This window comes from Megachile rotundata, chromosome 7 (assembly GCF_050947335.1).
Source record: "Megachile rotundata isolate GNS110a chromosome 7, iyMegRotu1, whole genome shotgun sequence".
Lineage (NCBI taxonomy): Eukaryota > Metazoa > Arthropoda > Insecta > Hymenoptera > Megachilidae > Megachile > Megachile rotundata.
The window spans coordinates 12,370,210-12,393,534 of NC_134989.1; the positions used below are offsets into that span (position 1 = coordinate 12,370,210).

Below are 23,325 nucleotides of genomic sequence, written 5' to 3' on the forward strand. Positions count from 1 at the left end.
ACACTATAATATTTCATTGTTTACTTCTTATAATTACTAAACTGTCAGCCTATGGTCTTAGTAATCGGTCAATGGAAATCGGATAATTCTGTGCAGTGAATGAGTTCAACTAGTTAAAACATTCACTGCAAAAATTTGCAGATTTTATTTTAAAGAAAACACTATAATATTTCATTGTTTACTTCTTATAATTACTAAACTGTCAGCCTATGGTCTTAGTTATCGTTCAATGGAAATCGGATAATTCTGTGCAGTGAATGAGTTCAACCAGTGAAAACATTCACAGTAAATTTAATTTGCAGATTTTTTAAGGAAACCATAAAATTTAGTTGCAAATATAAAATAGACAGTAAATTAACATTAACACTAAAACTATCAAATGACCGCTCCACAAGTTTCTTATTATAAGATGCACATTTTGTTGAAGTACATTCTTTGAAATCAACATTGATTTTCAACAAGATAAAGAATAAATGTGTGTACTAATTTAGGTTTCGTCGTTTGTTTATTTATTTTTTAATTTCAAATTAAGTAATTATATGTCGGTAGGTTTAGTGTTAATAAAAGACTGTCCAGAGTGAATTTAACAGCGTATGTTTAATTTTTTTTTTATAGCAAAACGTGTAATTAAAATCAGTGACGAGTGTATTGTACGACTTCAATTTTAGTAAAAACTACATCCACACGAGTCACGTATCGAAACTGGACAGTTAATGAAACAAATATCACCTGACACGAAAATTGTACTTGTAGATTAGTTGTTCTATGTGAGAAAAAATTGATTTGCAATAAAGTTTCTGATAAACAGTTTGTATTATGGTAATTAAGGTAATCATTGATTCTTGTAAAAGATAGCTCGAAATATCGAGGTTGTGCGACTCGTAGAATTCGTGATCAAGTCAGACGAATATTCATTCTGTGCACGACATACTAACCCGTTCGTTCCATATAATGAACTAGATCCGTATGTGTGACATAAGTCACACGTCCATAATGTTTACGTGAGCCGAAAGATATGTAAAATTATAGCATATTGCGTATGCTGAAAATTATAACTGCTGTTGTATTTCATTATTGTTGATACATATTTAATCGTAGTAAATTATAGTTGCAGTTAGAGTTATGTTAAATTAATAATTTACATGCATTTCGTATGTGCAATCGTATGTGCAATTTATGTTAAATGATATGTACAATGATTTATTCAGTTAATTGTATTTAACATACTTGATTCAGTTGTATCTGAATAATCATCCTTAATGTACTCAGTTTAATCGTATTTACTTAATGCAATCCTACTTCATTTAATGTGTATAATAATTTACTGAGATAATTGTATTTAACCTAATTGATTTAATTGAACTTGAATAATCATCCTTAATCTCAGTTTAATCGTATTTGATCTACTTAACTCCTTAACCTACAATTTTCTAGTTACGTCATGCAAAGCTAATTATTGCTACAACGTTAAGACAATTCAAGAACGTTAAAATGTTAAGCACGTTTTCAGCAGTCCTTCATTATACAGACTATTATAATTAAACTAAAAATTCACTTGTTGTGAAAACACGAGTCTGGTATCACATTCCATAGCGTGCGTCATAAATGTGACACGTTGTAAGGGGGTTAACATAATTATACTTCGTTTAAAACTTAAAAGACTTGATCTAATATTTTATTGCGTTTAGTCCTATTTAACTCGTCCAATAATTACTCAAACATAATTACTTTCCAAGTGATCTCAGTAAAATGAAGTTCCAATTTCCACGCATGATCGGAACAAGAAATTCACAAATGGCCGACCTAAATCCTAAATAACGTTCGACTAAGTTTTCTTCGTCAACACCTTGAATCGTGTAAACACTTACTCGGCCAGTTCTTCCGCATAGCATTGCCAAGAAATATGTAGAAAATGTCGGCGACAAACGCGAAAAAGGCGTAGTCGAACTTTCTAATTCGATGGCAAGGATCTGTCTAACGAGCGACAGAACGCAAGGACGTCCAGAGATCGTAAAGCTCAAGCGAGCGTAAAAATGACTGGTGAATCGATTGCATCCGTTGCGAGACTCCTGCGAGAGAATCGAAATAAGATTACGCCGTATCTGGCTATGCACCATCGATCAATATTACGTTTATAACCGCCGCCATTATTCAGTTTTGCGTAATTCCGATACGCTGGTCGTCCATTTTGTGATCCTCTTTTTATCCTCTTTCGGGAAACTTTTATTGGATATTTTAATACACGATTTTGGGAACGATTTTTTACAATAATTTTAAATAATATTATTTCAATAAGTCACTGTTATATCTTTTGTATAATATTAATAATAAATTGTGTCACAAATAATAGTAACACAACTGTTCCAAATCGATTCAAATCAATCCTGAACAGTCCACATCGGTGGATTCAATAAAATCCACTTTAATCCATTTCGATGAAATAGTATAATATTAATAATAAATTGTGTTATTAATAATAGTAACACAACTGTTCCAAATCGGTTCAAATCAATCCTGAACAGTCCACATCGGTGGATTCAATAAAACCCATTTCAATAAAATAGTATAATATTAATAATAAATTGTGTTATTAATAACAGTAACACAACTGTTCCACATCGGTTCAAATCAATCCTGAACAGTTCACATTTAATAAAATCCACCAAATAAACCTCGAATTCCTCCAAATCGAAAAAGAAGTTTATCCCACACCAAATCCCAATGAAATATCCATCATCCTAGGAATGAAAATTTCAATTATTCTCACCACACCAATAATAGAAAAGTATACGCATGCTTTCCTCGGTTAATGATACTTGATTCTGTACATCTGTATAATTTACTGAGTAACTGAAGTTTTTGATCGCGAGATCAGCGTCTTAGAGAGATTGATGGAACGTGGCAGAATGGTGGAATGTGGTAAGACTTGATACTTTGAAGAATTTCTGTGTAGCTGGAATGATGTTTTTTAGCCACTGCTTCCGTTCGCTGTTGAATTTTTAATTTCTACATTACTACATTTTTGTGAGAATTCCAGCCACAGTGAATTACTACATTTTTGTGCGAATTTTCTTCACGATCTATTTCTTCATTCACTGATTGAAAATTAAGGATATAGTGGAAATAATAATCTTGTTAAGATAGAATTGAGACGTTAGATGGAACAGCTGGATAATTTCTGTTTGAGAAATTGTAAATAAGAAGCTTTGTATTATCTTATTCATTCATATTTTATATACTTTATTCATTCATATTTTACATATTTTATTTATTCATATTTTACATATTCTACATTTTGCATCAACAGCAAATATTTTATTTTGTAAACGCAACAAATTGATATAATTTCAAGTTTGGAGTGACGTTGAACTGAACTGAATTAAGTACAAATTTTATTGAATTCTATCCATCTAATCAATCGATTCTATGTCCTTACACGTTCATTAACCTCTTTTCTCGGACCCAGTTTGCTGCATTTTTACTTAATTTGTAACAACCATAGATCAAGCGTCACATTTGAAACCAAACAGAGAGAAAGCGTAACTTATGAACGGATTTGGAAGTTAGACAAACTTAGATCTTCCAAATATGTCGAATGGTTCGTTGACAATAAATTCGGATACTCTAATTATATTGCCACGAACCTGTCACTTAAATTGCAGTGTATATTGTCGCTCTGTATATTATTTTATATGTTTATGTACATGTATAACTACAGGTTGCCATGTAGTAACTTTATAATTAATCTACCAATATTAACGAGTCTGTTATACAATTTCATCCGTTGCAATATAACGAAAGTCTGCTGTCTAACATATTTCTCCTTCAATTTTAACTTAATCGAATAACTCAGCTCATATAAAATATGAAGAGTAAATAAAGTTTGTTAATAATATCAGTAAAAAGTTATAGAAAGAATCATCGATTTATAACAGACATATGCCAATAATTTATCAAAGCAAAAGCCTCGCAAACTTTCACTCTTATCCACGTGATCGGGTCCCCCTCTTCGCTTTTCTTCGTCATAGTGTTTCAGAGAAATTCGTTGCAACTGTAATCGTTGCAGCTGCGTTCGAACACGCACAGGAAGTCGAAGGATCTATCCGGAGCGTAGGAGAATAAAAATTGACTCGAAACTTTCTCGAGTAATGGTTACGTTCTCGAATTACTTCGCCTCTTACGCACTTCCGAAGATTTGAATCTTTTTTCATCCTAAACACGCCGTTTCCCGCGTTTCTGGGAATAATGTGTTTCTATCGTTATATAATAAAGTAGCATAAGGAACGAAATGAAGAAAGATCGAGGAAACACGAGCTTCGAGAATTGGTGTACATGTGACTCATTCACATGTTCCAGTTTCGTGCTGGATTTCGCAATCGAACACTTTTTTTTCTTTCTGTCGTGTTTTTCCTTCCTTGTGGCTCTTTTGTTCCCCGAGATGAGAGCGAGACGAATTAATGCAAGTGGAATTACACAAGCAGAATGAAAGTGTTGGTACTTTCGTTTTACAAGAAAACGTGGTTTTCGAGGGGGCAAGAAAATCATAAATCATAGAAAGGAAATTAGAAAAGGAACAATTCGTTTATTCTACTTCCATAGCAGATTCTGTAGGTTTACTGTCTTCTGTAGAATCGTTTACAGATAAATCCTCTGTACTTTTAAATACTTCTTCTTCCACAGGACTTTCTGTTTTGTCAGACACTTCAGTCTGTGTATCTTTCTTTATGTGCTGCTTTGGTGGTTTATTCATTTTTTGCAACGCTTCGTTCAGATGTCTCTTACCAAACCTCCTGAATTTAAAGTTGGACATATACCTCAGTTCACCATTCCATTCTATCAACATCTTACAGAAAGTTGTATTTAAAATATCAGGAATTTCTGAAATATGAAGAACATTTTATACATTTGGTTTTGTTTGCTAGGTAGTTCAATTTTTACCTATTCCACAGGTATTGTACTCTTCCTGTTCACGCTCTTTTGTCATTCTTATCACATCTTCCCTGCTGGCATGCTGTTTATTCCTTTTGTTGCTGATAGAACGTTTAATCATAATCTGTTCCAATTCTTCGTCGTGCCTCGCTATGTACCTTCAAATCAAAAGCAAACTTACAGATACAATATTGATTCCAATTCTCAATAACTTACGTTTCTAACAGACGAGCAGTTAATTCTGGAGTATATGGACATACATTTGGAACCATGTGTTCTTTGATCCACAACATTTTCTCTCCTATTAAATTCTGCTTTATCAATCCGCTCAACTTTGCTTTTTGTCTGTTCGATATTCTGAAACAAACCACACTGTCTTGTAACAGGATACATTAACTCTTACAATTTAATAGTAATGTAATTTACTTCTTAGCTCTTTTTGCAATGGCAATAGACTTCCTGCTATTAGGGTGCGCAAGTTTCTTTGCTTTTGAATACTCTTTCCTCATTGCAACCTCCTGTAACAAGAACCATGATAATCAATCAAACATCTGAAGTTAAGGAAATGCTTTATTTATATTATAAACTGATAAAGACTTACCATGTTGACAATTTGTTGTATCAACCTAACCTTTCAAACTTCAATACCATGTGGTTACTCAACAACTTGGATCTCCCAAAGGGGATACCCAGAAAATAGCAATGGTGGCGACGTCTGTTGGCAAATCCTGCAACACTAAAGTTCATACCTTGACATCTTTTGGCTAAAGAATTTCAAAATTTTTCTTCTGTTTCCTTATTTAAATAAATATGAAAATAACCAAATGTTGCCTTCTACCTTATTGAGTTAACAAAACCTTAATTGAATTGTATAAAAAATTAGTTAGGAAGAATCCTTAGGAAGATCCTCAGGAAGATATTTAGAGAAAGTGACTACGGGGATGAGACTATTTCTCAGCATATTGCTTCTCTTCATTTTAACGTCGAATACAACAGCTTTTGGCAGAAGAAAATCTTCCAAATGCGGAGTGGATTGCGTGTCTACTTCTTCTAACCGTGATCAGAATAAAACATCTGATTACTATTACGACTGCGATCCCAAGCTCGGAATTGTCCAGAAGATACCCTATTTGCGATCTTGCTCTACGTGCAACGCCATCGAGATTGACTTCTCGTCCGCCTGTATAAGATGTGGCATGTGTCTCGCCATTTCTGACAAGGTTCAATCCTCTACTATTATATTGTAATCTGCATCGATAATATCCTTCGACATTCGAAGAAATCACGAATCGATTTACGTAACGTATTACGCGTAACGACAGAATATAATATCAAATTTTTGCACAAGATGTAAATTATGTATACGTCTTATATAACCGGTAATTTGATATGTGTTTTTTAGATAAATCAAACGTTGATAGATGTCCAAGAAATGTTACCCGATGGATGTCTGAACGATACGGAAATTGAATTACTTTTGAGAACCATCTGTGACCATTCCTTCCAACAGTATGTATAATGTTCTTATTTTTGATGGATTGAAAATTATTAATTTTGCAGTTACAGTCTTCGGGAAATTAATGGGAGGAGGTTTATCTGTGATTGGCTGCCGGGTTCTACCATGGTCTCCTCGTCGGGGGATGCACTGTGGCCGGACAAGTTAGCAATTAACTTAATAAAAAGTTTATTTGAAATTTATTACACGAGAATCGTAAAATTTGTGGACCTTCGGTCTAAAGTCGATGCAGTAACATTAAAGAGATAAGTACTATATATGTGATACTGTATACTCTTGTATACATGTAGATGTAGCAACAAAAAATTCTCGCAATTGCTAACATATTGTTTTTTGTATAACAATCTGTGAGCATTCAAAGTTCACATCATCACTGAGCACAATAAAATTAATTTATTTAACATTCATTCAATTTTTTCTTGAATATGTTACTCAGGATAAAAGATCTGTGTCATTACTACCTGGACGCCGTAGGAGAACTGGAGTTATACGAAAAGTGGCAGCAGTGGTGCAAGGATCCCGACAACTTTCCAAATTTGTCGAACGTTTTGTGCCGGTAATAAAGGGAAGCGAGTTGATCGATAAAAATTAATTAACCGTTTTTATCGGAATTTCCCAGAAGTATGCACGGCATGTTACATGACTGCAGAAGTATGGAGGACCTGAACCCATACGAGCCTCCGTACAAAACTTACAACGCCAAAGTGAAATTCACTGCGAGCTACGATAAATGCAGTAAACGTGAATGAACATTTTTATCCCAAAGAAACTTTCTTACTCTTCTATTTTACAACAGAAATAATTCTATTGATACATGTATTTTTATTGATTATATTTAACTTACATTTGTTCGTTTCTTATATTTTAATACTGTAAAATTTTATAATAAACTGAGGAAATTTTTAGTAATTATGTGGGTCGTTTTCAATAAGTCTACGTGGATTGTTCGCAAGACACAATACTGCTAAAATATTTTTACAAATAATATTGATATAAGAAATTATAACATCGTAGCTCTTTTAATATTTAAAAAGCCCGCGCAATACTGTAACAGCCATCTACCGGTAGTCAGTCAAAACCTGAGTCTAAAGAAAATCTTTAATTACAAATATCAATGCAATAGTTAACCTGTAATTGCATTTCAAATAGTTACATTATAATAGTAAATCGTTCTGCTCAAAGACTCTCAAACATTGATTATTTTATGAAAGGTTGTGTTCACAAAATGGTGCTGCCAAGCGCGCGAAAATACGAAATTGAAAAGTAAACCTTCCGTACTGAAATAGTCTAATACTCAATTATCAAAGGCGAACCCATATAAAAATTACTGATAAGCTTTCAGACATTGAAATTGCTTAACATAAATTTAAAAATAAGTCATACTTAAAATTATTGAATACTCAAATAATCAAACAGCCTTCACTAAAATCATTGATGAAAAGGAAACACAGTATCAGTGCTGGTCTTCGTTTCTTTACCACTTTTTTTCTTCGGCAACCCCTGAAAAGGAGTCCAATTCATGCGCCTAGAACTCGCCTGTTTCTTCCAGCTCCGAAATTTCGGCTCGAAACGCTGGAAACTCGTTTCGCCCTCGGAGCGTGTGCCTTCCTCTTCATTTTTCTCTCCGCTGTTCGAAGCCCCCTTCAACGACTCCCCAGCGGAAGTGGACGAGTCAAACTTGTTACCAGGCTTCGTAGAATGTTTCTTCGTAAATTCGCTTCGAGAGTGCAACTGCGGGAAATGTGGGAAGTGGGGGAAGTGCGGGAGATGAGGCCAATGAGGCAGGTGCGAGAAGTTGGGCATCAGATGGTGCTGCCGCATACCGCGGACGATGGTGTCCTTCATTTGCCGGCGTTTGTTCCAGATTCGTTCGATGATGCCGATCGAAATGGCGGACACGCCGCCTGCGATCAAAATGAAGAAGGCGGAGTAGACGTCCGTTAGTCTCGCGCTGTGGAAAGTGGTGGCTAATTTGCAACGAGGCATTTCTGGTAGCATTCGTTCGGTGATTCGGTTGAGTACTCCTCGTTCACGTATCTTCAGGATGCTGGAAATAGATTGTTGTTAGGGTTGGAGAGTCAATGAAGTTGTCATTGACGTAACTAATTTTGGGTTGAAAAGAGCTGATCTGGACTTAGTAATAGTGTTGGTGTTCTGGAGGCAGGGTGGTCTAGTGGATTTTGATTGAGGGATTTGGATTTGGTGGATAGGGGAGAGTGGAGAAGTTGGGATTTGAACACTCAGGTATTTGGAGATTTGGAGAGGTACATATTTGGGAATTTAGGGTTTAGAAGTTTAAGTGCTTGAGGATTTGGGAATTTGGAGATTTTGGAATTTGAGAAATAGGGGATTTCTACTTCTAAGAATTTAGGAATGCGGGAATTTAGGAACTGGGGAATCTAGGAACTGGGGAGTTTAGAAATTTGGGGATCCAGAAATTGGGGAATCTAGAAATTGAGGAATCTAGGAATTGGGGAATCTAGGAATTGGGGAATCTAGAAATTGGGAAATCTAGAAATTGGGAAATCTAGAAATTGGGGAATTCAGGAATTGGGGAATCTAGGAATTGGGGAATCTAGAAATTGGAAAATCTAGAAATTGGGAAATCTAGAAATTGGGGAATCCAGAAACTGGGGAATCTAGAAATTGGGGAATCTAGTAATTGGGGAATCTACGAATCGGGGTATCTAGGAATTGGGGAATCTAGGAACTGGGGAATCTAGAAATTGGGGAATCTACGAATCGGGGTATCTAGGAATTAGGGAATCTAGGAATTGGGGAATCTAAGAATTGGGGAATTTAGAAATTGGGGAACCTAAGAATTGGAGATCTAGGAATTGGGGAATCTAGAAATTGGAGAATCTAGAAATTGGGGAATCTAGGAATTGGGAAATCTAGAAATTGGAGAATCTACGAATCGGGGAATCCAGGAATTGGGGAATCTAGAAATTGGCAAATCTAGAAATTTGAGAATTTAGAAATTTGAAATCTACGAATTCATGGATCTAGAAACTAGCGAACCTAGGAATTTGAGAATTTAGGAATCTGGAAACCCACAAATATGGGAATCTAGGAATTTGAGAACCTAGAAATTTAAGAACCCACAAATTCTATAATCACCACCTAGTTACGTCAATGTTCACTACCAATATTAAATGTTACGATCCATTGATTTACGTACTTCAAATTAATGACCTTTTTATAAGGACAAGAATTAGCCATAGGTAGAGCTACCATAGTAAATGTTTGTGAAAGTGATAGTTCTCTTAAAGAACATCTTTCTTGAATTAACGTTGACCTAAGGGCTCGTCTGGCTAAGGTGGCGCTCACGAAGAAACCATAATGTCCTTTGACAGCTTTCGCGAGACCGGAAGCCGTATCTAATCGAGATTCTCGATTGTTGAATGCTCTTATATATAATTCCCGGAGGTTACTATCGTTTACGTTCTATGGGAACGAAGAAATAATGTGTTCAATATTCATTAATATAATGTGGTGTACTGTAGTATAGATATATTTAAATATCATGTTAATTATGGTAATATAAAAATGAAGTACAACTTGGAGGACAAAATGGATTATAACTTGGGAAATAAAGTTGATTAAAACTTGAGAAACAAAATGAAACATAACTGGAGAGACAAAATGAAACCCAACTTGAGGAACAAAATGAAACCCAACTTGAGGAACAAAATGAAACCTAACTTGAGAGACAAAATAAAATCTAACTTGAGAGACAAAATGAAACCCAACTTGAGAGACAAAATGAAACACAACTTGAGAGATAAAACGAAACACAACTTGGAAGACAAAATGAAGCAAAACTTGAAGGACAAAATGAAACCCAACTTGAGGAACAAAATGAAACACAACTTGAAAGACAAAATAAAACAAAACTTGAGGGACAAAATGAAACACAACTTGAAAGACAAAATAAAACAAAACTTGAGGGACAAAATGAAACCCAACTTGAGGAACAAAATGAAACCTAACTTGAGAGACAAAATGAAACCCAACTTGAGGGACAAAATGAAACCTAACTTGAGAGACAAAATGAAACCCAACTTGAGGGACAAAATGAAACACAACTTGAGAGTCAAAATGAAACGCAACTTGAAAGACAAAATGAAGCAAAACTTGAGGGACAAAATGAAACCCAATTTGAGGAACAAAATGAAACACAACTTGAGAGACAAAGCAAAACCCAACTTGAGAGACAAAATGAAACACAACTTGGAAGACAAAATGAAACCCAATTTGAGGAACAAAATGAAACCTAACTTGAGGGACAAAATGAAACACAACTTGAAAGACAAAATAAAGCAAAACTTGAGGGACAAAATAAAACAAAACTTGAGAGACAAAATGAAACCCAACTTGAAAGACAAAATAAAATAATTTCATTATAATAGACTTACTCGAATATACTCATCGTCCGTCCTGCTGTATCCCAGTTTAAAATTGTGCGACAGAATGTCAGTGATTGATTTAATACCACTGACTTGCACCGATAATATAGAAGTAATGAAACCAGCGTAAGCACTATACGTCACCAAGGAGAATGTCAAACTGAATAATAACACTGTTTTTCCCGACGGATTTCGAGGTGTCCATAATGAACCTGACACAGATTCAAAAATTAGAACTCGGTTAATGTGTTACTATTAAAAAAGAATAATATGAGTATCTTTGACGAATCGTTACGCATTATTAATTCACAAGTCATTAAATTCATAAGGAAAACTTAATCAAACTATTCTTTGAAATATTTCAATCACAGTAATATAAATTTCAGTCACAGTAATAATAAATAATGTACAAAACCTTGCATGCACATTATGCTGATGCACCACAAAGCAGCCTCCCCAATCCCGATCCGTTTCTCCTCTTCGTAATGTAGAACATTCTTCGCGGCGTAAATAATCAAACCCATCACTATCAATATAACGACGTACGTAGAAAAAACGCATCCCAAAAGATAATTATTAAACGGTTGTCGAAATATATCTCTCATCGTCCCGATCTCTAACGGATGATAATAAATGTTCCTCCTGCACAAAACATCGATTCCAAACAAATTATGATTCCCCATAATTAACCCTTTGCACTATTTCGACAAGTACTTCGTGATTTTTTTGAATACGAATACTAGAATTTTGAATACGAATTTGAAGTTCCAGTCTAATTATAATTTACGTAGTCGATTGCATAATACCAGATTGACATAACATTTCAACTTCCTTTCTCTGTTTTAATACTGCAGCTGTGATTAGTTCTGACGCACCTGACACATAGTGCAAGAGGTTAAGAAATAATTCTCACATGTAGCGAATCAGCGGATGGCTGAACGTCATCTCCGTTTGTCGTTCCTCGTTCACGGTTATGTAGCCTAACCCGATGTCCACGGTCCCGGAGACGACGTCTCCGAGGAGGTTGTTCCAAACTTTGTTGTTTAGAGTACCGAGCTTCTCGTGCGGCACCAACTCTATGCTGAACAATTCACATACCAAAAATCGATCAATCACTAAACCATGCTTCTTCCTACAGAAATAAAGTATCTATTTATCGAGTATCCTTTTCCAAGTTTTTCTTCCTCGAAACAAACTTGGGTCAAAACGATTCAGTGGTATCAGATTGTGAATATAAGTTTTTTAAGAAGGAGCATCACCTTTACTTTTATTAGAAACAAGATAAACTTGGGTCAAAACGATTCAGTGGCATCAGATTGCGAAAACAAGTTTTTTAAGAGGGAGCATCGCCTTTACTTTTATTTCAGTTTTTCAATTCACCTCTCAATTACTTTTCTAGGAATACCACGTCACAATAATTTATACCGACACTTTTATCGTTTATACGTGTTCATACATGCATAGAATGCTTGATTACAATTGACATTAGATACATCGTGTCAGCTCGTATCGTTCTACTGATAATGTAATCGTTATTGGCTCCCCTCTTTCTGCAACGATTTTGTGTTTCGAAAAAAAGTGTACTAGGAAAACGAAGTAGAAGTTCAAGAAGATTGATCTTTAACCTTTCAAGTTAGAAGGTCTTTAGAATGTTTATCTTTTTGGAATCTTGACTTGAACTGTAGAAATTGCGATAACGTTCTTTCTCTAGAGTCAGAGGTCATTGTATTTCAAGATCATTAGACTTCTCGTTTTATGGATTAGTAGATACACTAGGTTTCACTATATTTGTGGATTAACAGATTTTTGCATTCCTACAGATACTAGTTTTATAATATACACAAAAAGACAACATTAATTAGTTATGTAATGTACTAAAAAACACAGTGTTGATTAATCGTATAAAGTGACAGATGTACATATAAAAATACAAACGACATTTGTTGCTAAAAAATGACGATCCATTAAACAATTAAATCGAACAATGTAAGCAATTTTATATTATATAAATTCACAAGAAGTAATTCTTCCACAACGCTGTACTATCAGTGAAGTACATAAAATCACCCTGTTAATATATTCACAAACTGCAAATATGTAATACCTGTCAACGAAATCGAAAAAAAATATCGTGACTCGTATAATTTCGAAAGGATCAATAACATCGAACATCTCATATAATAAGTATTTTGTAATTTCTAGTGACGGTGAGTGTCGCAAGTTCGTTTCCTATCGTAGACGCGATTAAAAGCGCAGAACCGGTGCAGTGTACAGATGTCAACCCACGAGCCGGCGCGTGGACCCAAAGTAAAAGAAGCTATTCCACCGTGAACACTTCGTTAATTTCGGCAAATAAGAATAATGACAATAACAACTGCTGAACGCAAGTGGCACTATCTCACTCTCGAGACGTTTGCCTGTCATTGTTTTTGGCCTAATTGGTGTGCGACCGCGAGAGCCGATATACCGCCGAAAATACGTGCGAGTTGTCCATTTTTCTATTCTGACCAATTGTGCCGTGGCTCTTCTAAACACAGCCTCTTCGCGCGCCAACTCGTGGGTTGACATCGGTACTCTTCGCAACCCTGAATCTGGCGCGTAGGAGGCTGAACCAGGTTTAAGGGACGCACCTCATCTTGAACAATCCCCACGACGTTCTGACGTTCGAGGTGAAACGTTTGCCTACCTTAAGTTGTCTTTAACTATTGCCGAACCAGTACCACCGAAAATTCGTGTCTTTCTTATTCTGACCAATTGTGCTCTTCTAAACACTCACGCACTAACTCGTGGGTTGACATCGGTAGACGCATTCTAAGCACAGAACTAGTTCCGAGGAGGAAAAAATTGTCCGGTAAGCCAGAAACCCATTTACGTGGTTGGCCTGAACGGTTAACCTAGAAGATGTATACCTTGCGTTCACACTACTGGTAACGAAGCTAGCGAAATCGAGAAGAGGAGCAATGTCGTCCGTCTCTTCCTCCGTGGTGTCCATATGCCCATCGATCGTCCCATTTAATACCCCAAACACGATCGGTAGTCCTTTAAAGTCGTTTCTTAATTTCACATTCGTCGGATTGTGAAAGGACCAAGAGTCCGGGTTCCAGGACCCAAGGAAATTCGTAACTAGACTAGTGTTGTCCGCGTATCGAATCTTGTAGACGTGGATGAAGTAAAAGAACACGGTTCGGTTCTCCAAAATGGCGTAGTTCAAATTGATCGTCGCGTTCTCATCGAATTGCTTCATTGGCGGATCATGGAACTTAATGGAGCTTCCGTAACGTTTTAAGAAGGAACATGTCCTGAGGAGGAATAAGGAAGACTATTGTTATCCACTGGCTTATTTACATAGTATTCACTAGTTTTTTGTTAGTTTTGAATGTAGTTATGATGCAGCAATGAATTATGCGCTTGTGCATCTAGACATCTCGGAATGTTTATACTTATTATTATTTCATATTGTTCATACGTATTTGGGGATTTAAACACTTTTCAAGATTTCGAGAATCGAGAAATCTCTAGATTATTTCGAACACCGAATTTTTTTGTAGGAAAAATAAAAATACTTTTCAAATAAAAATTGCACAAATTTCCCAAACTGAAAATTCCTATTCAGCAAAGTCACAGTCTACTAATTGAAAGGTAAAATTTGTGGGCTATTAATAAAGTTATCTAGGACACTTAACTCAGAAAATTGAAAAATCTGTAAATTTGAAAGATCAATCCAAACACTGTTACAACATATAAATGATACCTGCTCTGATACGTTTTCGACAGGTTTTGCATCTCCGAATAAAAAGCGGAAGGAGTGGCAACGACGACGTCGCTATCGATACCGATATTCAGATGTCGCAGCACAGTATCGATCGTCGCATCGTTGCTCCTGGTCGTGATCAACAACCAGGAGATATAATAATTGAATAGATATTTCTGAGATGCCTGAAACCACGTAACACACACATTACATGTAATTTCTACTTGATCAGTTATTACACATGCAATCCAACATCGAAAGACAACCATTAATTAAAAGTGGTCACAGTTTTAACTTTCATACGTTATGTTAATGTACTTTTGTGACGACTGCTTCCATAACGCGACGATGAATCACACCTGAATTACACGTCGTGCGCAGAAAATAAAATGGCGCCAAAGAGGAAAGTGAAAGTTCAACAAATTTCTGGCATAATGAGAACGAAAGAATTTGTAATTTTTGGTCGACGTATGCCATCACAAATGATTCATTGCTTATTCGGGGTGTATGTATATGTGTGCCGCTTATTGGTTATTCGGTATGTATACAATGGTATACCGAAGAAAAGCGAATTAATAAAACCGTGATCGTTACGTGAAGACAACGCATGTTAAATAATCATACAATACTCTGGAACACGTGATTTCTTGCGTGTAATCGCTGTTAATGTTAATGTAAACGCTGGGAAACATGATGTTGCATTACTATTGAAAGTCATTATCGAAGCAAGATATTGAAGTGGATCGCTGACGACTCGAAGAAATTACTAATTGATACATTTTTTTATTGACTAATCGATGGCGATTAGTGTAGAAATTATTTTTTATACTAATATACTAATTGCACTTGCTAAAGAAAATTGGATTAACATCTAAGATGTGATCTTATGTATAATGATGAAGAAAAATGAAAAGTTACGACATTGTTTATAAGTAATCGATGAAGGCCAGCACTCAATTTACAAATTTTTATGCGCGACAAAAATAGAAGCTAAACTTAGCTTCATAAACTTGTGAATTTCTTCATTTGGAACTTCACAGAATTGGGTTAATTGATGAATTGACGTGTGGATGCATTGATGAATTAATTTATTGATGTATTGACGTGGGGGTTGCATTGATGAATTAATTTATTGATGTATTGACGACTTGATGATTTGATAAATTGATGTATTGATGTATTGATGTATTGGTGAATTGATGAATTGATGAATTGATGAATTGATGAATTGATGAATTGATGAATCGATGAATTGATGAATTGATGAATTGATGAATTGATGAATTGATGAATTGACGAATTGATGAATTGATGTATTGACGACTTGATGAATTGATAAATTGATAAATTGAAGTATTGATGTATTTATGTAGTGATGTATTGATGTATTGATGTATTGATGAATTGATGAATTGATCAATTGATGAATTGATGAATCGATGAACTGATAAATCGATGAATCGATGAATCGATGAATCGATGAATCGATGAATCGATGAATCGATAAATCGATAAATCGATAAATTGATAAATTGATAAATTGATAAATCGGTAAATTGATAAATCGGTAAATTGATAAATCGATAAATTGATAAATTGATAAATTGATAAATTGATAAATTGATAAATTGATAAATTGATAAATTGATAAATTGATAAATTGATAAATTGATAAATTGATAAATTGATAAATTGATAAATTGATAAATTGATAAATTGATAAATTGATAAATTGATAAATTGATGTATTGATGTATTGATGTATTGCTGAATTGATGAATTAATGAATGTAGAAGTCAAAAACGTCATAACTTGACGAAATTAATGAATTGATTTTATTAGTACAGTAGATCAAAAATTAAAATATTCAGAATTTCAACAGTTGATGATTCGACGAATTCATAAGTCGATATCTTGACAATGTATTATAAATAGTTGATGAACTGATGAACAAATAAATTGAACAATCGTTGAACCCATGAATCGATAAATCAAAGACTCCATAAATCAAAGAACTGAAAAATAAAGAATCGCGATATATCGACAGTACAACAAACGTATACTGTGTGTGCCCAAAAAGCTCGCAGTGATTCCCTGAGCCGAAAGCACCGATAAGATTAGCAGTACACGTGCTTCTCACCATGTGTAGAACGTTATCAGGGGACGTGAGATTCAGCCCGTCCAATAGGACGATCGATCCAATTCGATGCTTTTGGATCACAAGGGCATCCGGTACGTTCGGATTGACAGCGGACTGAATTGATACGCTGATACCTTCCTCCGCGAAGCATGTCATCAAAGGTCTCATATAAGTAAATACACAATCTGGACAAAAAGCGGAGAGTGTTAAAAAACAAGGTGCTGAATATAAATTTAATTAGAGCAATGGGATCATGACCCAACGATTACGTGACGATTATCTTTTTCGCTACGAAAACATTATGCGCGTTAATTTTGAAAACGTTTCCATAGTTTTATGAGCGAGGACACTAATACGCAAAATGTTTTGATGATGAACGCTGCTTGAAACCATTGCGGAGTTGATCGCACGTTGCATACTGCATGTGCCGTTTTATGTTGAGCTTCTTACGGTTCTAGGGACTTGGGTATCTTGGTACTGGGGCACTTAGGTATTTGGTAATGTAGGTTTATGGAGATTTAGGGATTTGAGGATCTGTTTGGGAATTTAGGGATTTGGGGTTTCCGAAGTTGGGAATTTAGGAATTTTGGGATCTAGGGGTTTGGGGTTTTAGTAGTTGGAAATTTAGGAATTTGGGATTTTGGGGATTTGGGGATTCAGTACTTGGGAATTTAGGAATTTTGGGATCTAGGGGTTTGGGGTTTCAGTAGTTGGAAATTTAGGAATTTGGGATTTTGGGGATTTGGGGATTCAGTATTTGGGAATTTAGGAATTTTGGGATCTAGGGATTTAGGGTTTCAGTACTTCAGAATGTGGAAATTTGGGGGTTGAGTACTTGGGAATTTAGGAATTTGGAGAACTAGAGGTGTAGGGTTTCACTACTTGGAAATTTAGGAATTTGGGAATTTAAGGATTTAGGGTTTCAGTAGTTGGGAATTTAGAAATTTGGGGAATTAGGTAAATGGGGTTTCCGTAGTTGGGAATTTAGGAATTTTAGGATCTAGGGATTTGGGGTTTCAGTACTTGGGAATTTAGGAATTTGGGGATTTAGCTATTTGGGGTTTCCATAGGTGGGTATTTAGGAATTTTGGGATCTAGGGATTTGGGGTTTCAATAGTTCGGAATTTAGGAATTTGGGAATTTAGAGATTTGGGATTTCAGTAGTTGGGAATTTAGGAATTTGGGATTTTAGGGATTTGGGGTTTCAGTAGTTGGGAATTTAGGTATTTGGGGTTTCAGTAGTTGGAAGTTTAGGAATTTGGGATTTTAGGGATTTGGGGATTCAGTACTTGGGAATTTAGGAATTTGGAGAACTAGAGATGTAGGGTTTCACTACTTGGGAATTTAGGAATTTGGGAATTTAAGGATTTGGGGATTCAGTACTTGGGAATTTAGGAATTTGGAGAACTAGAGATTGGGGTTTTCACTCCTTGGGAATTTAGGGATTCAGTACTTGGGAATTTCTGAATTTTGGGATCTAGAGATTTGAGGTTTCAGTACTCAGAAATGTGGGAATTTGGGGGTTGAGTACTTGGGAATTTAGGAAATGGGGGTCTAGGTATTTGGGGTTTTAGTCCTCGATAATTTAGGAATTTCGAGATCTAGGGATTTAGAGTTTCAGTAATTAGTAATTTATGAATTTTGGGATCTTAGGATTTGAGGCATCAGTAAGTGGAAATATATGAATTTGGGGGTGTAAGGATTTAGAGTTTCTATACCTGGAAATTTAATAACTTGGGGATCTTCAAATTTTACGTTTAAGTACTCGAAAATTTAGGCAAACACTCATCTATACATTTTGAAGTATGAAGATTTATGAATTTACACACACATAGATCTACTTAATTAGTTTTATCTATTCAAGGATCTAGGGTGAAGATCTATTTTGAAGTTTCTTCAAGGCTTTACATAGTCAAAAACTCAAAGATCTCAAGACAGTTTCATTAAAATACCGAATCTTTTATAAAAGAAACAAAACAGATACTTTGCAAGTAAAAATTGCACTTCCCCAAATAAAAATACTTCACTCACCGAAAGAAGACAAATTCTCAAACAACACTAACTGATCCCACGACTTCCATTTAGCAAATTCCAGAATCAACTGCAGAGTCAACGGCGATGGCAAAATGCAGGTACTCGTCGCAACGTAAAAAATTGTCGCTATAAACCACCCCTGTTTCATTTTCTTTTCGTGGCTAGCGAAACGAGCGATGTCGGTTTTATAACTGAACCGTGGTATAGTTATTTTCGTTAGGACGAGCATAAAGCTTCGTCCGACTTGAAATCGGCGATGCTGTTTCGATTGACGTTGATTGTTCCACTGGCGAAAAGCGTCAGAATAATTTATGAGCTGTCTATCCAACGTATGTAGGAAACTTTTCTTATGAAATATCAAGATTAAAATTTATATATTTTTATGTTGGAGTAAAATAATCAAAGGTGTTTGAATTATTTTTTGAGCTCAAAAACACCGACTAGGGATATGACTCGCGTTCATTTTACAATTCTGGAATTTTATTACGATACTATTCATTTATATTATTTAACCACTTCGAAATAGTTAACAATTTCAACATTTTTTTCCTTTATTTATGGATTAGTTTCAAAGTCACCTTGCAGCTAAATTTACTCAAAAGCAAACGAAGTTTATTAAATTTGATAAATTTTTGAGTTACGTTTATTAAATTTAAATTTCAATGTTTTATGAAAATAAATTCATCCGATCTTCGGAGTGATTGTTTTAAAAATGTGCTAATAAAATAATTATAAATTTATAACAAATTTCTTCGGAGACACTGAACGTCTTCGACAACGATCGAACATGAACTGAAGATCATTCTAAGTATAGTACTTTCGATTCTTATTCTCAGCAGTGAAAGGTAACTAGTAAAGTGTTGCTTTAACCAATTACGAGTAAAATGAGTCCCTAAGGAACAGGAGCGATAAAATATTCGAACACGATGAATTGTATAAGGTAGATAAAGTTAAACATTTAACATAAAGTAATTTAAATATATCGCTTTGTCCGCCATTACTAAAATTCACGAAAGTTGGTTAAAATTTACTGTCACTTGAAAATTTGGTGGTTTCGCAATTTGTAAGGGAAGAGATTTGGGATTTGGAGCTTCGAGTTTGCAAATTTCGAAATTTAGGAAATTTAGTGGTGGAAATTTAGAGACTTCAATTTGTTAATTTGGAAATTTTGGAATTTGGGTATTTGAAAGTTTTAGAGTTTGGGGATTTGCGAATTTGGAAATTTAGGTATTGGGAATTTTGTGAACTTGAAAATTCAGAAACATGGAAATTTGTGAGTTTGCAAATTTTGAAATTTAGAAGTGGAAATTTAGGGACCTTAATTCGGTAATTTGGAAATTTTGGTGTTTGAGAGTTTTAGAATTTGGGGAATTGTGAATTTGGAAATTTAGGTGCGGGGAATTTTGTAAATTTGTAAATTCAGAAACATGGAAATTTGTGAGTTTGCAAATTTTGAAATTTAGGAAATTTAGAAGTGGAAATTCAGGGACCTTAATTCGTTAATTTGGAAATTTAGGTATTTGAGAGTTTTAGAGTTTGGGGATTTGTGAATTTGGAAATTCAGAAACATGGAAATTTGTGAACTTGAAAATTTAGAAACATAGAAATTTGTGAGTTTGCAAATTTTGAAATTTAGGAAATTTAAAAGTGGAAATTTAGGGACCTTAATTCGTTAATTTGTAAATTTAGGTATTTGAGAGTTTTAGAGTTTGGGGATTTGTGAATTTGGAAATTTAGGAACGGGATATTTCGTGAATTTGGAAATTCAGAAACATGGAAATTTGTGAACTTGAAAATTCAGAAACATAGAAATTTGTGAGTTTTCAAATTTTGAAACTTAGGAAATTTAGAAGTGGCAATTTAGGAACCTTAATTCGGTAATTTGGAAATTTTGGTATTTGAGAGTTTTAGAATTTGGAGATTTGTGAATTTGGAAATTCAAGTACTGGGTATTTCGTGAACTTGAAAATTGAGAAACATCGAAATTTGTAAACTCGAAAATTCAGAAACATAGAAATTTGTAAACTCAAAAATTTGAGAACATGGAAATTCAAAAAATATGGAAGTTGAACATTTCGAACTTCGACAAAATCTCCCTATAAATAAAATTTCCCTGCAAACTATTAAAGAACTAAACGTCTGAAAAATTTAATGTCCTAACGACAACAATTACCCCTAAAATACTGCATAAATCTTGCCCCACCCTCTCAAAGTAAACAAAATTGTCTCTTCCAAAGATATCTAATTACATTTTCACCTCCAGCAACATCAATTAACCTCTATTCCATAAGAATGCCTTCCACCCCTTCAAGGGGTTTAATTACGTAACGTCACATTTCAATCCTCCAGAGAAATGAACCAGAAATACGAAAACGAATTCTGTGTTCAAATACAACTAACATCAACGAACAAAAATCAGATATGACTCACACATTTCCCCATAGTTTAACGAACTATCGTAGATTCGTTGTATAACTGCCGTAACTACTGTGTTGACGCCAAAACATGCTCCTGCGTCAGCGTATTTTAATTAATTTTTTCCTTGAACTACATATTCAAAGTTCCAATAAAAATCTTATATAAAAACACAGGTAGACAGTCTGAATAATATTCTGCTTTTTGCCAGGGAACTTCAGCAATTTCTAATTTGCTATTCGAAATTGTTACTGGATCATTTTCAGCGCCGTAGATGGAAAGGAGTCAACGTTGCAGACGTATTGACGTTCGCGCAGAAAACCCGTTGAATGAGGACAATGATGTGTCGATAATAGTATTTACTTGGCGTAGACAGAAAATCGATAGAATTGATGCCAATCGAACAGAGAACAACCGTGAGAATCGTTGTTTTATGCTCGTTATTCTTACCGGCGAAAACCTTTTGTTTAATCGCTGACTTTCAGTACACCAATTAATTCAATATATTCGATACGGTGGAAACTGATTTATGATTGTGACGCATAACCTTTTCTGCCTAACTTTCATTTTATTCTAATTTCATCCAGTTAACAGCGAATCAAGTATTAAATTTATTAAAGTCGAGTATTAAATTCTAGTCGAGTTAGGAAATTAATTCAAGGATGAACTTAGGAATTTCTGTTTCTGAAATTCTGAATGGTGATTTATTTACGAATCTGACGATTTTGGGAAACAAAGTCTCAAGATGGACAAATATTCCCTTGAATAAAATAAGAAACTCGATACGTTATTTGATACCACGTTCACAAAAATGCCTCACTTCAAGTTTCAACCCTGTCTTTCGGGGTAGTAAGAGAACAAAACCGAAATTCCAATTTTTTACCTAGTTTTCTTACTTGTCAGTTTCGTACAAAAATCCTGGAACATCCATTATTTTTTTTATATTAGCTATAGTTATAAAAAGAAATCGAAATGCGATATTTTGATGTAGGACTACTTTCATATTATTGTGGTAATAACATATCGGCATAACTACTACCCTCTAATTTTTTCTAACTTCTTTATTAGACCCAGAAAACGATGCTTTGTGTACAAACAGAATTTTTTATTTCCAATTTGCATGAATTCTTTATCAGTGTATTTATGACGTAGTCTTAAACAGTTTCACATTCGTGATTCATATAGATGATTCATTACATGAAGAAATTATGTAAGGAAATACAAATTCAGATCATTCTATGCTGCAATTGATTATATTCTGAAACGTAAAAAATTAATTTGAAGTCGTCATCGACGAAGAGGTTAGGAAAAGATTGCAGCGTAATCAAAACATAAATTTTACGGGTTCGCATCCCACCGCACTTTTATTCCGTGGGTGTTGCATAACTCAAACACATTTTAAACCTGTATTAATTCTCTGCACTCGAAGAATTTGACTCTTTGCAAACTTTAAAAGTTTGCAACTTTAAAACTTGCTAGTTAAAAAGTTAAATGAATTCTTTTAAGATTATTATTTCTCTACTAATAATTTCCACTATTGTTTGTTACACTATGTTTATACATTACACGTGTCATATTATGGAATCAGTTAAAAAATGCTTATTTCAAGTTATCGTATTAAATAAAATGGTGACTGAGAGTCACCTCTCAGGGTTAAAAATATTGGAAAAAAATTTTTTTTAAATACTTTGGCCATCGCAATTCTTTGAAAAAGTATCCCTTAAATTTTTAATAACGGAAGGCACAGTATACAAACTAATATTTTTCTAATCAATAACTAACAAAATTATCTCAGTTCCCAAAATAGCCAACAACACCATAATATATAATTTTCAAAGATCACAGTGCCTTAATTACCAATCCGCAAATTTTCTGCGTTTTCTCCAAATATTACTTCGACACGCGTTAATCGTAAGAGCAATATGTCAATGTAAAAATGAATTTCCATGCAAATAAACATATCAAAACATGTTTCACGAATACGTATCGAAATATGTATTAAAACATGATACGTGCAATATCTCTTGCACGCTGTGGATACCAGTGTCTTTTTTTAACGCGAACTCAAAGTGCACCCTGGTAATTCGGCGCTTTGACTAATATTCCAATGTTCACGTGATTCTCTCATCAG

At 34.6% G+C, this 23,325-nt stretch overlaps 3 protein-coding genes across 6 annotated transcripts; 1 reads left to right on the forward strand and 2 right to left on the reverse strand.

Moving 5' to 3' along the window:
• Positions 1 to 4,562: 4,562 nt before the first annotated feature.
• Positions 4,563 to 5,665, reverse strand: LOC100880884 (translation machinery-associated protein 16 homolog). The gene is made up of 5 exons (XM_003708023.3): positions 5,531 to 5,665; positions 5,356 to 5,447; positions 5,146 to 5,286; positions 4,939 to 5,087; positions 4,563 to 4,878 (listed from the first exon to the last, which is right to left on the reverse strand). Exons 1-5 carry the CDS (start codon positions 5,531 to 5,533, stop codon positions 4,583 to 4,585), a joined length of 681 nt encoding a protein of 226 aa, XP_003708071.1. The 5' UTR covers positions 5,534 to 5,665; the 3' UTR covers positions 4,563 to 4,582.
• LOC100880997 (uncharacterized) lies at positions 5,661 to 7,203 on the forward strand. Of its 3 annotated transcripts, none has more exons than XM_012296541.2 (5): positions 5,661 to 6,149; positions 6,332 to 6,438; positions 6,490 to 6,588; positions 6,882 to 7,001; positions 7,065 to 7,203. In XM_012296541.2, the coding sequence occupies exons 1-5, from the start codon at positions 5,871 to 5,873 to the stop codon at positions 7,192 to 7,194; spliced, it is 735 nt and encodes a 244-aa protein (XP_012151931.2). In that variant the 5' UTR covers positions 5,661 to 5,870; the 3' UTR covers positions 7,195 to 7,203. The 3 variants fall into 3 exon arrangements, with proteins under 3 accessions (XP_012151931.2, XP_012151932.2, XP_012151933.2); XM_012296542.2 differs by having other exon boundaries at positions 6,496 to 6,588; XM_012296543.2 differs by lacking the exon at positions 6,490 to 6,588.
• Positions 6,597 to 23,154, reverse strand: LOC100881110 (glutamate receptor ionotropic, delta-2). 2 transcript variants are annotated; one of them, XM_076533757.1, is made up of 10 exons: positions 19,421 to 19,636; positions 18,777 to 19,065; positions 16,746 to 16,930; positions 14,606 to 14,790; positions 13,764 to 14,153; positions 11,768 to 11,935; positions 11,270 to 11,496; positions 10,864 to 11,066; positions 9,627 to 9,892; positions 6,597 to 8,492 (listed from the first exon to the last, which is right to left on the reverse strand). In XM_076533757.1, the coding sequence occupies exons 2-10, from the start codon at positions 19,006 to 19,008 to the stop codon at positions 7,874 to 7,876; spliced, it is 2,475 nt and encodes an 824-aa protein (XP_076389872.1). In that variant the 5' UTR covers positions 19,009 to 19,065; positions 19,421 to 19,636; the 3' UTR covers positions 6,597 to 7,873. The 2 variants fall into 2 exon arrangements, with proteins under 2 accessions (XP_076389872.1, XP_076389873.1); XM_076533758.1 differs by lacking the exons at positions 18,777 to 19,065; positions 19,421 to 19,636 and adding an exon at positions 23,052 to 23,154.
• Between the last annotated feature and the right edge of the window lie 171 nt (positions 23,155 to 23,325).

What these genes read in the sequence shown, in the direction of transcription:
- LOC100880884 (XM_003708023.3), bottom strand. An exon ending in ACTGCTCGTCTGTTAGAAAC is followed by an intron (nt 5,088 to 5,145) that starts GTAAGTTATTGA and finishes TTTGATTTGAAG; the next exon opens with GTACATAGCGAGGCACGACG. An exon ending in GTACAATACCTGTGGAATAG is followed by an intron (nt 4,879 to 4,938) that starts GTAAAAATTGAA and finishes TTCATATTTCAG; the next exon opens with AAATTCCTGATATTTTAAAT.
- LOC100880997 (XM_012296541.2), top strand. Translation starts at nt 5,871, where the DNA reads ATGAGACTATTTCTCAGCATATTGCTTCTCTTCATTTTAACGTCGAAT. An exon ending in GTCTCGCCATTTCTGACAAG is followed by an intron (nt 6,150 to 6,331) that starts GTTCAATCCTCT and finishes TGTGTTTTTTAG; the next exon opens with ATAAATCAAACGTTGATAGA. An exon ending in TTGTCGAACGTTTTGTGCCG is followed by an intron (nt 7,002 to 7,064) that starts GTAATAAAGGGA and finishes GGAATTTCCCAG; the next exon opens with AAGTATGCACGGCATGTTAC.
- LOC100881110 (XM_076533757.1), bottom strand. Translation starts at nt 19,008, where the DNA reads ATGCTCGTCCTAACGAAAATAACTATACCACGGTTCAGTTATAAAACC. An exon ending in TCGAAAACGTATCAGAGCAG is followed by an intron (nt 14,154 to 14,605) that starts GTATCATTTATA and finishes ATTCCTCCTCAG; the next exon opens with GACATGTTCCTTCTTAAAAC. An exon ending in CAGCATAATGTGCATGCAAG is followed by an intron (nt 11,067 to 11,269) that starts GTTTTGTACATT and finishes AATCTGTGTCAG; the next exon opens with GTTCATTATGGACACCTCGA.